General features: G+C 39.6%; 1 protein-coding gene across 6 annotated transcripts in view; it reads right to left on the reverse strand.

The window, feature by feature from the left end:
• Nucleotides 1-1,180: 1,180 nt before the first annotated feature.
• C1QTNF7 (C1q and TNF related 7) overlaps nt 1,181-12,447 on the reverse strand; it is a 135,049-nt gene continuing 123,782 nt past the window's right edge. For 4 of the 6 annotated variants that reach the window (XM_044945628.1, XM_025289679.2, XM_006054938.4 and 1 more), the window contains exons 2-3: nt 8,709-8,954; nt 1,181-2,120 (exon numbers count right to left, since the gene is read on the reverse strand). In XM_044945628.1, coding sequence (XP_044801563.1) covers nt 1,489-2,120; nt 8,709-8,946 — 870 coding nt within the window. In that variant the 5' untranslated portion in view covers nt 8,947-8,954 and the 3' untranslated portion in view covers nt 1,181-1,488. Of the gene's footprint in view, nt 2,121-8,708; nt 8,955-12,259; nt 12,346-12,447 lie in introns of all 6 variants that reach the window. The other 2 variants (XM_025289681.2, XM_044945627.2) reach the window with 1 other exon arrangement.

The following is a 12,447-nucleotide window of genomic DNA, read 5'->3' on the forward strand; positions in this document are numbered from 1 at the left end:
GGTATTTTGTGTGTGCATGTGTGTCATTGCCTTTCTTATTTCCTTAGAAAGTGGATAGAAGGGGTTGCACCAAATTCATCTTGGTGTTGTATTATCTTCATAGAACCCAATGTAATGATTCATGCATAGAGGCATTGAATGATATTTATTATATGAATGAGCAAAGAATGTGGAAGGATGGACCGGATGCAAAAAAAAGAGGGAGCTAGGGAATACTGTGGCCAGGGGAGTGGGCATGAGAGTATTATGGGCTAGATTATCTGAGGAATTGCAGTTCAGTGGGGAACGATGTTGACACTGAGAAACAGTGGAACTAAAGGGTGTGTGAGACTTAGAGGGGACAGTCATTTGCTCAGATGTTTGGCCATGCCCTCTCCTCCTCCTGTTCGCTCCTTCCATTAACTCATTCATAAATCAGTGGTCATATGCTTTGCTTTATTAGAATTCATTACCTGGGAAACACATGAGAAACAATATCTTACTACAATGGACAGCCGTGCCCTTACCTTTGTTAAAACTACAATGACAAATATTTGTCCTGAGACACTATCATGATAAAGAATTTAGGAAAATGACCTACTGACTAATCTCTGAAATCTCCCAGGGTATCTCTAGATTTTTTTTTCACCCCTTCCTGATTGCAAATACCATTGGTGTTTTGAGGATGAGATGGGAGAGACTATAGCTGTTGAATTCCTTGTTTTATTTGCATATCTCCCACCTATTTAAAAGAACACATCTTAGCACACAAAGTATTTTTCCAGATAAAATCTTCTCTGGTTTCAACCCCCAGGCATAACAAGTCCTGTGTGCTTCCAGCACTGAGTCAACCTATTTGCCATGGCACTTACCATGCTGAACTGTGACAGTATGCTCAATACACATTAGCCTGGGGATTTTGTCTTAACTAATTAAATCTGACCCAGCAATATAGTGTCTGGATCCTACAGTCTCTTCAAAGAATTGTTGAGTGAATATATACAAGCATGAAGGAAAAAATAATATAGCAAAATAATCACTTTAGTTTGTTTGAAATTACTTGGCATCTCTCACCTTTGTATTTTTACGTATTACAGTTTTTGAGAATTGTCAAGGATTTTGGGATGTTTTGATTCTCTTAAATAACAGGCAAAAATGCAATTTTATGAAGATTTAATGAGACAATATCATTGCCAGGTGGTTTTAGGACTCAAGAAATTTAATAGAAAATTTGTAACATTGTCTTTAATTTGTTTAAATATTTATGAACATCACTTTTGAGAGAACATATCTGGATTTTTGTTTTATATAATTCATTTTAGTGTGGTTTCAATGGTTTGGTGGTTCAACTTGTTTTAACGGATTCTGCTAGAACTGTCTGTAAATGCTCTGGAATCTGAGTGGGAGTTTTTTTGGATCTCATTTCCGCTCCTTCCAACTTCCAGGGCCCCAGATTAAATCAAAGTGTCTGCCATAAGGATCTTGGGACATTCAGGCCAGCAGTCCTCATCAGAGCTCATCGTCTTCTGATATGGAGTCTAGATAATCTGTGTCAACATACAGGAGAAATCCGGAGAACAAGCTGTCAGCCCAACCTGGGTCTGAGAAGAGCCCATTCTGGTCAGTGAAGAATATCTCCAGCCAGACTTCATCTTCTGGCTGCAGATAGATGACTGTGGACCCTGAAGCCACGTCATGGTTTCCTGTGTTGGCATCAAAGGTCTTTATCCGATACTGCCCATTGTGTACCAGCCCGATGGCCAGGTGCTTGTTTGCCAATGTGATATCATAAGAAAAATAATAGATCCCTGGGAAGGCACAGATGAACTTTCCTGTTGCAGGGTTGTAGTGCTCTCCCTCATTGAAGAGGACTTTGTTAAATATAATTGGCAGCCTTTCTTCTGGGTAGCTGGTTGTGATGCCAACAGAAAAGGCAGATTTGAGCACGATGCTTCCACATCTACACACTCCAGGCAGCCCCGGGTCCCCTTGCTCTCCTCTGTCTCCTTTTGGTCCAGGAGGCCCAGGAGGCCCTACTTCTCCTTTCTCTCCCTCAGGTCCCATGGGTCCCTTCTTTCCAGTCTCTCCTTGGTCCCCTTTCTCTCCAGCAAGGCCTAGGGGTCCAGTCTTACCTCTCAAACCTTCAAAAAGAATTTAAAGTTTAGTTAATAGTTCCTATAAATATAGAGTCATAAACAACATGCCCACACACCCCAAGTTTGTCTTCTCAACTTTCAACAGTATACTACTGAATAATTCATATTTTTTTAAAAAAATCACTGATGGGCTGCAATGAAGACAGAAAAATTTAATCAAAATATCAAGAAAATTTTCCTGAATATATGAGAAATCATCTAAAACCTGACTAATTAAAAAAATTAACCATCATTTTGATGATGAATCACCTGCTGCTAAATTAGATACACACAGACACTCATCATTACTGGAGGAATTCAAAAGCATGATGATATTATTCCCCAGAGTGGGGTCATGCGGGTAGGCAGGACAAGATGAATCCTAGAGGTTACTTAGTTATGTGCCCCGTTCAGCTTTTACCAGTATTATTTATAAAAAGTTAATTCAAGTTAGATTAGCTCATATTTGTTAAACATTTACAATGTCCCAGCTGCAATGCCTTACGTGCATGCGTCATCTGCTTTAAGTCTTGCAACAACTTTGTTAACTAGGAATTATTATTGCTTCTAACTGTAGATGAAAAACTGAGCCATGGAGAAGTTAGTTTGTTCGAAGGAACAGACTTAGTGAAGGATGGAGAGGTGATCTGAACTCCAGCCTGCCTAACTCTGGCACCTGAATATCTCTTGAGAGATGTGTAAATTGTGAGGTGCAACACAGAGAGGGCTCTTCAATATTTCATGATAACCAAACAACTGTGACTGCCACCACGGTGTGGGAGTTCTTTTGGTGGAGAAAACTGAGTCCCAGAGAGGGAAAGAAAGTTGCGTCAGTAGCAAGACTAGGACTGGATATAGAGCATAATGATGTTCTCCCTTCATCAAAATGCCTTTTACTTTTGGGGCTGAAATTAAAAGGGAAAAAACTTGTTTTTTGACTCTACAGCTAAGTGGATGTATTATTTTAGTCAAGTCCTTAAATTTCTCTGGGTCTCCATATATGTAGGAAAGACGTAAGGGCTGTGAAAAATAACAGTGACCTAAAAGTATAAAAAATGTCATTCAGTGCTATGGCAAAATCCATTTCATAAATAGCTTCTTGAAAAGTATCCAGATTATTGGTAATTTGTGATATTTTTATAGTCAGAGAAAGTATATTATTGTTATACTATGTAATTTTACTCTTAACTATGTATCTGTTCTCTGGAATTTTATTTAGCTAAGTCTTTTATCTTGATAGTACTTTGATATCACTTACTTCGCTATTACACATACATCAATTTATAAGTTTTGATTATTTTTTCAGTTATTTGGCAAATTTAGCAACGAAGTGTTCTGGATAATACAAGTTTCAGGAGAATTAAAGCTATACCCTTAAAACATCAAGTATTTTGTCTCAATGATTTGACAAAGAAGTTGTTTAGTAATTTATGATGCATAGAAAAATGCTAATAATGAATGCAACCCTTTTTTGGCAACATGGGGTTGCAAAGAGCTGGACACAACTTAGTGACTTGACAACAGCAACAACCGGATACAGCAACAGCAGCACGGTCAGCTTTGTTACTGATCACAGGGCTGTGCTCCAGCTCTAGATGACCGTTGCTGTTAAGTTTAAATTCTGTTGCAGGGAAAAGCCAATTCTGACTCTATGTTGGAACTGTTTCTCTGACTTGTTTTTTATTACTTTTCTTATTATAATCATACATAACGGCCCATCTCAGAGAAGCCTGCCCCTCTGCCTGAATGTTAAAGTGCCTTGTTTACCACCCAGTCCATTTGTAGATGGCAGGAAGAAAGAAATTAACACATCCCCTGCCTGAGGCTTGCCATTCCAGGAGATATTTGCAAGATTAATGGCCTTTTTACTTCGTTTCCTCACCTTCCCTCATCTCTGATCTATAAAGGAACCTGAAATCCAGACCCCATAGATGGTTATTTTGAGACATTAGTCTAACATCTCCTCAATCAGCTGGCCTCCAAAAAAAGTCATATTTCTTGCCTCAATACCTCCTCTCCAATTCCTTGGCCTGTTGTACGGTAAGCAGAGCAAGCTTGGACTTGGTAACAATTCCACTAGTGCCAGCCAGAACAAACTAGTATTTATTTCTTGAAATAAGGCCATGATAGTCTGATCTTTTGATGTTTGTTTCTGTTTGGTAGAAAAGGAATATGAATACTATTTTACTGTGAAATTAACTTTTGAATCAAGGACTACAACTTACACATTGCTATTTTATTTTCAATAGGAGCTGTCTTTATACATGACTTTGATGTATCAGTAAAAAAACATTTTGGCATCAGTAGCAATTTCTACCACTAAATTTCATTATGTACTAAAATTCCTCTGCCCCTATAACTTTGGGCAAGTCAGCTCTTGTCTGAATTTCAAATGCCACATTTGTACTATGAAAATATTGGATCTAAATCCACTCTAAACCCGGGGAGAAAAGTAGTAAACAGTGACTCAGCAGACCCGATAAGCTCTGGTTCAGCTGTGGATTAGTTGGGTGAGTGTGAAGAAGGGGCTTTATCTCTACAACTTAAGTTTCTCAGTCCTTGAAATGCAGGTTTTGGACTAGATTTCTTGAGGTCTGATTCTCTTGAAAATCTTAGAGACCAGACCATAAATACTAAGATGCAGTTTTACAACGCCATGAAAAGGTCTCTATAATCTCAACACTGGGGTCTCTATAGTTATTGGATATTTTGAACTGCTGGGAGTTAGATAACCAGGGACTAGCTGTAATAATTTATAGTAACTCTTCCTGTGTGCTTGAAGGATTTGCCCTGTGATAAGGGCCAATTAATGAAGAATGGAATGAAGGGATAAATCACTCTCCCCTCCCTATTCAGTCAGACATATGCTGGGTAGAGAGGAGAATTATGGTGTGTTAGTCTATGCTTAGATACTGAAACTTGGAGAGAATGGATTTCTTCTTGGTTCTCCATGAAATGAGCTTATAAGGATTTTTTTCTTTAGTGCTATTTCTTTTTTTGATCCATCCACGCATCCACCCATGCACTCATCATACATTTATGTGCACATGCATATATCCATCTAAACCATCTAATACTGATTGATCATCCACTACATGCTAGGTGCTGTGCTGGGTCTGAGTGCCCTTGACTTGAATGACAACTGTCTTATCCCCAAGTTAGCTATTATGACATGTTACATTGTGATCTGCAAATATGGGTCATAACTAAGTTCATAAACATCCAAAGCAGTATAATAAAACAGAATGATCTCTTCACAAGGTGGGTGGTTCTAGTGTTTCCTCTGTCCATGGAATTTTGCAGGCAAGAATACTGGAGTATGTTGCCATTTCCTCCTCCGGGGAATGTGATTTCACATATTAATTAAAAAAAATATGCTACCACAATAATTGCTATACACCAGTGAGGGAGACGGCCTTCCTTGGTGACTCAGATAGTCAATAATCTGCCTACAATGTAGAAGACCTGTCCCTTTGTCAGGAAGATCCTCTGGAGAAGGAAATGGCTACCCACTCCAGTATTCCTGCTTGGAGAATTCCATGGACAGAAGAGTCTGGTGGGCTATAGTCCATGGGGTCACAAAGAATCAGACATGACTAAGGGACTAACACTTTCAGTTCACAGTGAAGGAAACATATTTTTATGGAAAGTTAATAATTCAAACTCTGTAATTTAGAGTAGGGAAGCTGGACAGAGCATATACTTGACCTTGCCAGGGGGCTGAGGTGGATGTGGTGGGGATAAATGGGAAGACATACACAGTATTAAAGGGGAAACAGGAAGCAGAAGCTCCCAGCCGAGTTGTGTCCAGTTCCAGACACATTAAAAGCTAATCCTCAAAGTCCCAGGGCTCTGCTCTTATTGTTTGTAAATGTGATGTGCCTTCACTGACCACACAGACATTCTTGCTTTTCTTAGCTGGTGTATATCCTTACCTATATGTATGTATACATTGGATTTAAATAAAACTGGGAAAGTCTTTTTACTTTTGGATATCGATTTTGTCTTTTGTAACATTATTATTGATTATGATTTTTCCTAATAAGGTTATGGTTGAAATTAAGTACTTAATGTAAAAATCACTGGTACAGTAAATTCTTAATTAATAGTGATGATGATGATGATGACAACATATTGTAACCCTGTGCGCCCATTGGCCTGACCCACCCAATGTTTGCTTATCAAGATGGCAGCAATGTTGTGTTCATGTTCACATTCCCTAAAACAGGGTTCTCAACCAGGTACAATTCAGCACCCTGGGAAAACTGGCAATGCCAGGAGACATTTTTGGTTGTCACAACTGGTGGGGAATGCCCTGGCATCAAGTGAGACGTGGCTAAATGTCATTCAATGCATGAGATAGCCATCCCATGGCAACAATTATTTGGATCCAAATATTATTAGTGTGGAGGTTGAGGAACCTTGGTTTAGAATAATGTTGGAGAGCAAGAGGTGTACAAAAATCTGTTGAATGAAAAATGCATGAATGGATGGATGAGTGAATGGATTGGTGAATATGGGGGTTACCTGATCTCATACATGGTTAAAATTGTAGCAATTGTTGTTGTTCAGTTGCTAAGTCGTGTCTGATTCTTTGGGACCCCATGGACTGCAGCACACCAGACTCCCCTGTCCTCCACTATCTTCCAGAGTATGCTCAAAATCATGTTCACTGAAGCGGTGATGTTATCTAACCACCTCATCCTCTGCTGCCTTCCTCACCTTATGCCTTCAATCTTTCCCAGCATCAGGGTCTACTCAGTCACTCAGTCATGTTCAACTCTTTGCAATCCCTTGGAATGTAACCTGCCACGCTTTTCTGTCCATGGAATTTTCCAGGCAAGAGTACTGGAATAGGTTGCCACATCTCTTGCATCTCCTGCATTGCAGGCAGATTCTTTACCACTATGCCAGCTGGGAAGCCCCCAGGATCTAACTGCTAACATTCTATTTCAGAACCAGGGTCAATTACTAACATTCAATTAATTCTGAATGCATATCCATATCCATATCTTTAAATAGCACTACAATTACCTCATGAAACAGATAGGTCATTTCTAGTTTATTATATGGCATTGGATATTCACAAACGTAGCTATGACTAATATTCGCAGATCACAGTGTAATAGATAATAACAGCAAACATTTACAGAATGCTTATCACATGGCACTTATTCTTAAGCATTTTGTATGTATTATTTTTCTTAATCTTCACAATCACACTTACTAACTCCAATTTACCAAGAGGAAACTGAGATTCAAAGGTTTTTTCTCCCCCAAGGATGCCAAGTTAGTAATTGAAAGAATCATATCTTTCTGACTCCAGTGCATTTTTGTGTGACCACTACATAACCATTTCCAGACACAGTAAGCTAAAAAGGCAAGTAATATCTAACTATGATCATGGTGTTATTATAGAATTTCAAGCATATTCATGACACAGTAGTGTGTTCACAGGAGTTACCAAATAGGAGACATTGAAAGATGACGCGAGAGCTCCAGATGAAAGTTTATCTGATGTTGAAACTTCAGCTAAAGATACTTTATCTGGTGTTGATTAAGGGCCATAGATTCAGTAGCTGCTGATTTGCTAAATATTTTCTGCATAAGAAATTCAGCAATGAATTATTATCTAATCACTTGAATATATATATATATATATATATATAATGATATTGTTTCCCATAACATCAGTAAATCACATGCAGTGACTAGAGACATATTTCTTAGATCTATTGATTTTTTTTCTTCCTATCTTTGTCCCACATTTTATACTTGGAAACTTGTTTTCAGAGATTGATTCCATCCAAAACTTCCTTTTTTTATCATTAACACAGCCTCACTAGAATTTTAATTCGGTTTACTTTGAAGCATTGCAGAATCTGGCAAGCTTCATGAGCCAACTTATTTGTGGGGGGGAAAAAAGTGACACTTACTGAAAGAGTAGGGGACAATTGTCTTGCTGTATAGAGCTGTAAGAAATCTGGATTTTTAGCTGCTATCGGACAGGTGGGAGAGTGTTGAACTAAGAAAGATCAGCAAAGGTTATACAGTACTACTGTCATTTCACCTGTTCGAGAAGTAAAATCTAGAAGCCTTTTGTGTCTTTTTGAGGCTCTGAGTGCAGAGAGGATGGCCCCTGTGCTTCTGGCTCCTAATTCCTGTCCTCTGCTTCATCTGTCCGTCTCCTCCCCATCCATCTGTCCGTCTATCCATCCATGCCCCCTCTCACAGGCAGCCACTGTACCAGCCCAGAGGTCGTGGGTATCAGATGTTCCAGGTGAATTCAACTCTGCCAGGCATTACCCTGCCCTTCCATCTTCCTTAACTTATTGAATCATCTGCCACTCTGCATTCTCATTTATAAACGGGACTGCGTCCCCTTGAAAGAGCCGTCATTAGGAAGCAGTGAGATTGCAGTTAGAGGGTTTAGAGCAACTGCGGCATAGCAAGGACTCAATAAATGGTCTGATTAATGAAGGTGAGGTCGGGAAAGGACTGAAAGGGCGCTTCTCATTTGAAAAAGCAGCAAAGCAAGGGAGTCATCTTAAGGTGGGAGAGACAGAGGGGTTTTTAGGGAACTTCATTCATTACCTGCAGCCCCCTTTTCACCTTTCTCTCCTTTCCTGCCGTCTCTACCATCTCGTCCTGGAAGGCCGATGCGACCATGGGGCCCGGGGGAACCATTCGCTCCAGGGGGGCCTGGAGGCCCAGGCAGGCCAGGAATGCTACAGATATACCTTGGGGAGTAGCTCTCTCCTTTGAACTGATTACCCCGCGGTTGTCCACTGGCGCAAATGGCAAAACTTGTAACATAGAGCAAGACAAACATCTTTGGCTCTGAAAGAGAAACACACGGACATCAGTGCACCCGCTTAGGTGGGGGTTTCAGGATAAAGGAACAGGAGAGTGGGCATTTTCAACAATTCACCCCAGGGACCACCTTGCCACGGGTGTCTAAATACCGTGTTTCCCCTCATAATTCCACTTGAAGTTTATTAGCACATTATCCTTATTATAATTAAATTTATTTATCTTTAATTGAAGGATAATTGCTTTACTTTATTGTGCTGGTTTCTGCCAAACATCAACATGAATCAGCCACAGGAATGCCTATGTTCCTTCCCTCTTGAACCTCCCTCCCACCTCCCTCCCCATCCCACCTCTCTAGATTGTTACAGACCCCAGTTTGAGTTCCCTGCGTCATAGAGCAAATTCCCATTGGCTATCTATTTTACATATGGTACATATTACTCTTTTTATTAATAAGCTTTATTGTAAAAGCACAATATTATCTTAAGTCAGAAGGAAGAAAAATGTATTTATTGAACAAATTACTTTGGTGGAATGCTTTTGTAAAATTCCTGGTGACTCAGAAAACATTGTCTGAATTAGCACATTACTGATAGTTCTCAGTTGGTGGAGATGAAGCACTGATTTTTAAAATTCCAAAATAAATCACTTTGTTGAATTTTTTCCCTGCAGGAATTAATGATGGACTTTGAAAAATAATTTTTTTTTTTTTGCAAAAGTATGCATTTTTTTGGCTTCCCTGGTGGTTCTGTGGTAAAGAATCTCCCTGCCAAGCAGGAGACTTGGGTTCAATCCCTATGTTGGAAAGATCCCCTGGAGAAGGAAATAGCAACCCATTCAGTCTTCTTGGCTGGGAAATCCCATGGACCGAGGAGCCTGGTGGGTTACAATCCATGGGGTTGCAAAAGAGATAGACACGACTGAGTGACTGAACAACAACATGCATTTTAAAAAAGAAAAAGAAATGCAAATGAATAAGATAAACATCAACATTATTCTCACCATGCAGAGATAATTACTGTTTATACTTTGATGTATATGTTCTTCTGGTCTTTTTTTTTTCTGTACCATGAAGAAAAGTGATATTATGACATTCCTGGGAGTCTTTAACTTTTTTTTCACTGAACAATATGTAAGGAGTATCTCCCCATGTCAAAAATTTTCATAACATTAAAAACATTTTTGCATTTGTCTCTATTGTCCTTTATGTACACCATTTCCCCTTAATCTTTGTTTCCAGTTTTTGTTTTTTTGGGGGGGGCCAGGATAAGCACCATACTAGGTAGACATCTTTATATCTAATCTTTGTATGCATCCATGGTCATTATTTTAGAATTTATAGACTTTTTAAAGTAAGTGAAGGAAAGTGACATTTTCAGGAAAATCATGTTTTCCATTTGCTAATCATGTGTAATGCCAATTAGTGTTAATTGGAGTTCTTTGCATGTCCTGAGTCGGGGGTGTCTCAAACTTTAATTTAAAATCCACAGGATAGAATACTTTAGTGTCCCATTAAGCTGTTAGTCTTGGGGCTCAATTAAATAGCTGAGTGAAACTAAACCATGCAAGCTGCCATGTGCCCTGAGTGAAATAGGCAACAGGTCTCCTCAGCCCTGATCTAATAGGATTTTTTTTTTTCACAGAGCCTGGATGCTGACAATGATGGATCATCTATTAGCATCACATTTGCCATATAGACGGAGTGGTGAGTAGTTAGGCTGGGGACAGTTGATTTTCTAGGCTAACAGCCTTAGGGCTGTCTGCCTCTTGAGTGGGGAAGCATACATGTGCTTTTGGAATGGTGTAAATGAGTTGTTTTTGTGTGGTTGGACCTGCGCTTTAAGAAGAAATCTGTACAATGCTTGATGTCTATGCCTGGAATATACTTGTCCAAAGGAAATAATCATAGCTTGTGAGAAAAACAATTGGATAGAGTTTCTTTATTTTTTGACAGCCACATCAGAAAATTAACCAGCACACTGTACCACTTTTATGGCACCCATGGGGAAATTGCAACATCTTGGAATCACATCCAGAAATTTGCCAGAGCCTAGGAATGACAAACTGAGAAAAACAGAGTGTACATGTGGTTCGAAATAAGTCTGATTCCTAGAAATCTTATTTAGTGAAAAACTGAAGCAACTTATCCAAATAAAGGCTCTGTATCCTTGACCAAATCTCCACATTCCCAGTGCCCCTGCCCTTCATAAAAAAAAAAAAATGAAAGCAAATATTTTTGCTATGCTCTGTTTAGAGCACAAACTCAAAATTATTTATCCTATTACTTTACTGGAATTAAGGCACTTTCTGAAAACCCCAACAGATCAGATAAACATACTAGTCTTTCCAAAGGTGCCTCAGATGAGAGAAAATGGAAAGAATCTTTTTATCAAACCTTTGTCAGTTAAAACAAGACATGGTTATTAAATTGCTACTTTCTTTTTCTTTGTAGAAAATTGATTAGAGGAAGCTTTGAGAAGGGATTTGAAAGAGAAGAACAGGTACTTATAAGGAAGCTTTTAATCAGACCTGGAATGGATTGTTGTAGCTGAGCCCAGCAGCTGGTCCTAGGAGGGACCTGAAATGATCTGAAGGGAAGATGCTTTGGGCAATGGCATCTCAGATCCTGATGGAGATGCTGAAACACACATGACCATCATTGGGGATCAGTCTATGGAGAACCATGTGGTCAAAGTTGAGGTTATGATGAATAGAGGGTGTAGACATTTTAAAGATGTGCTCAGAAGAAAGGATATTAATATTTCCTCAGTGGTGAAGAATCCTCTTGGCAGTGCAGGAGACCCAGGAGATGTGAGTTTGATCCCTGGGTCAGGAAGAACCTCTGGAGAAAATAATGGCAACCTGCTCCAGTATTTTTGCCTGAAAAGTCCCATGGACAGAGGAGACTGGTGGGCTACAGTTCATGGGGTCACTAAGAGTCAGACATGACCGAGTGACTAAACAACAGCAAAAGCAACAAGCCAGACCATGGTGCTCAAAGGAAGGACAAATTAAAACTAAAACTGATGTAATTATTGAATAAATCATGGCCACTCATTGGCAAATGCACTGGAATATTGTTTGCACAATAGTCTAAATGCCTAAAGCATTCCCAGTTAGAATATTTTGAAAGGCCCTCAGAATGGTTATCCATTAAAAATCCTCATCAGAATTGAGGGATGACGTATTGTGGTACCTGATGAATGATGATAACACGATGATGAGTGACTACTCAAGGCTTGGGACTTGAGTCATCAGGATAACAAGGGAATGTGGGTTATAATAGAAAACTACAGAGGCTTCCCTGGTGGCTCAGACTGTGAAGAACCTACCTGCAATGCAGGAGACCTGGCTTCAATCCCTAGGTCAGGAAGATCCCGCTGAAGAAAGGACTGGCTACTGACTTCAGTGTTCTTGCCTGGAGAATTCCGGAGACAAAGGAACCTAGTAGGCTACAGTTGCAGAGTCAGACACCACTGAGTGACTAACACACACACACACACACACACACACACTGTGG

The sequence above is a fragment of the Bubalus bubalis genome, chromosome 7 (genome assembly GCF_019923935.1).
Source record: "Bubalus bubalis isolate 160015118507 breed Murrah chromosome 7, NDDB_SH_1, whole genome shotgun sequence".
Taxonomy (NCBI): domain Eukaryota; kingdom Metazoa; phylum Chordata; class Mammalia; order Artiodactyla; family Bovidae; genus Bubalus; species Bubalus bubalis.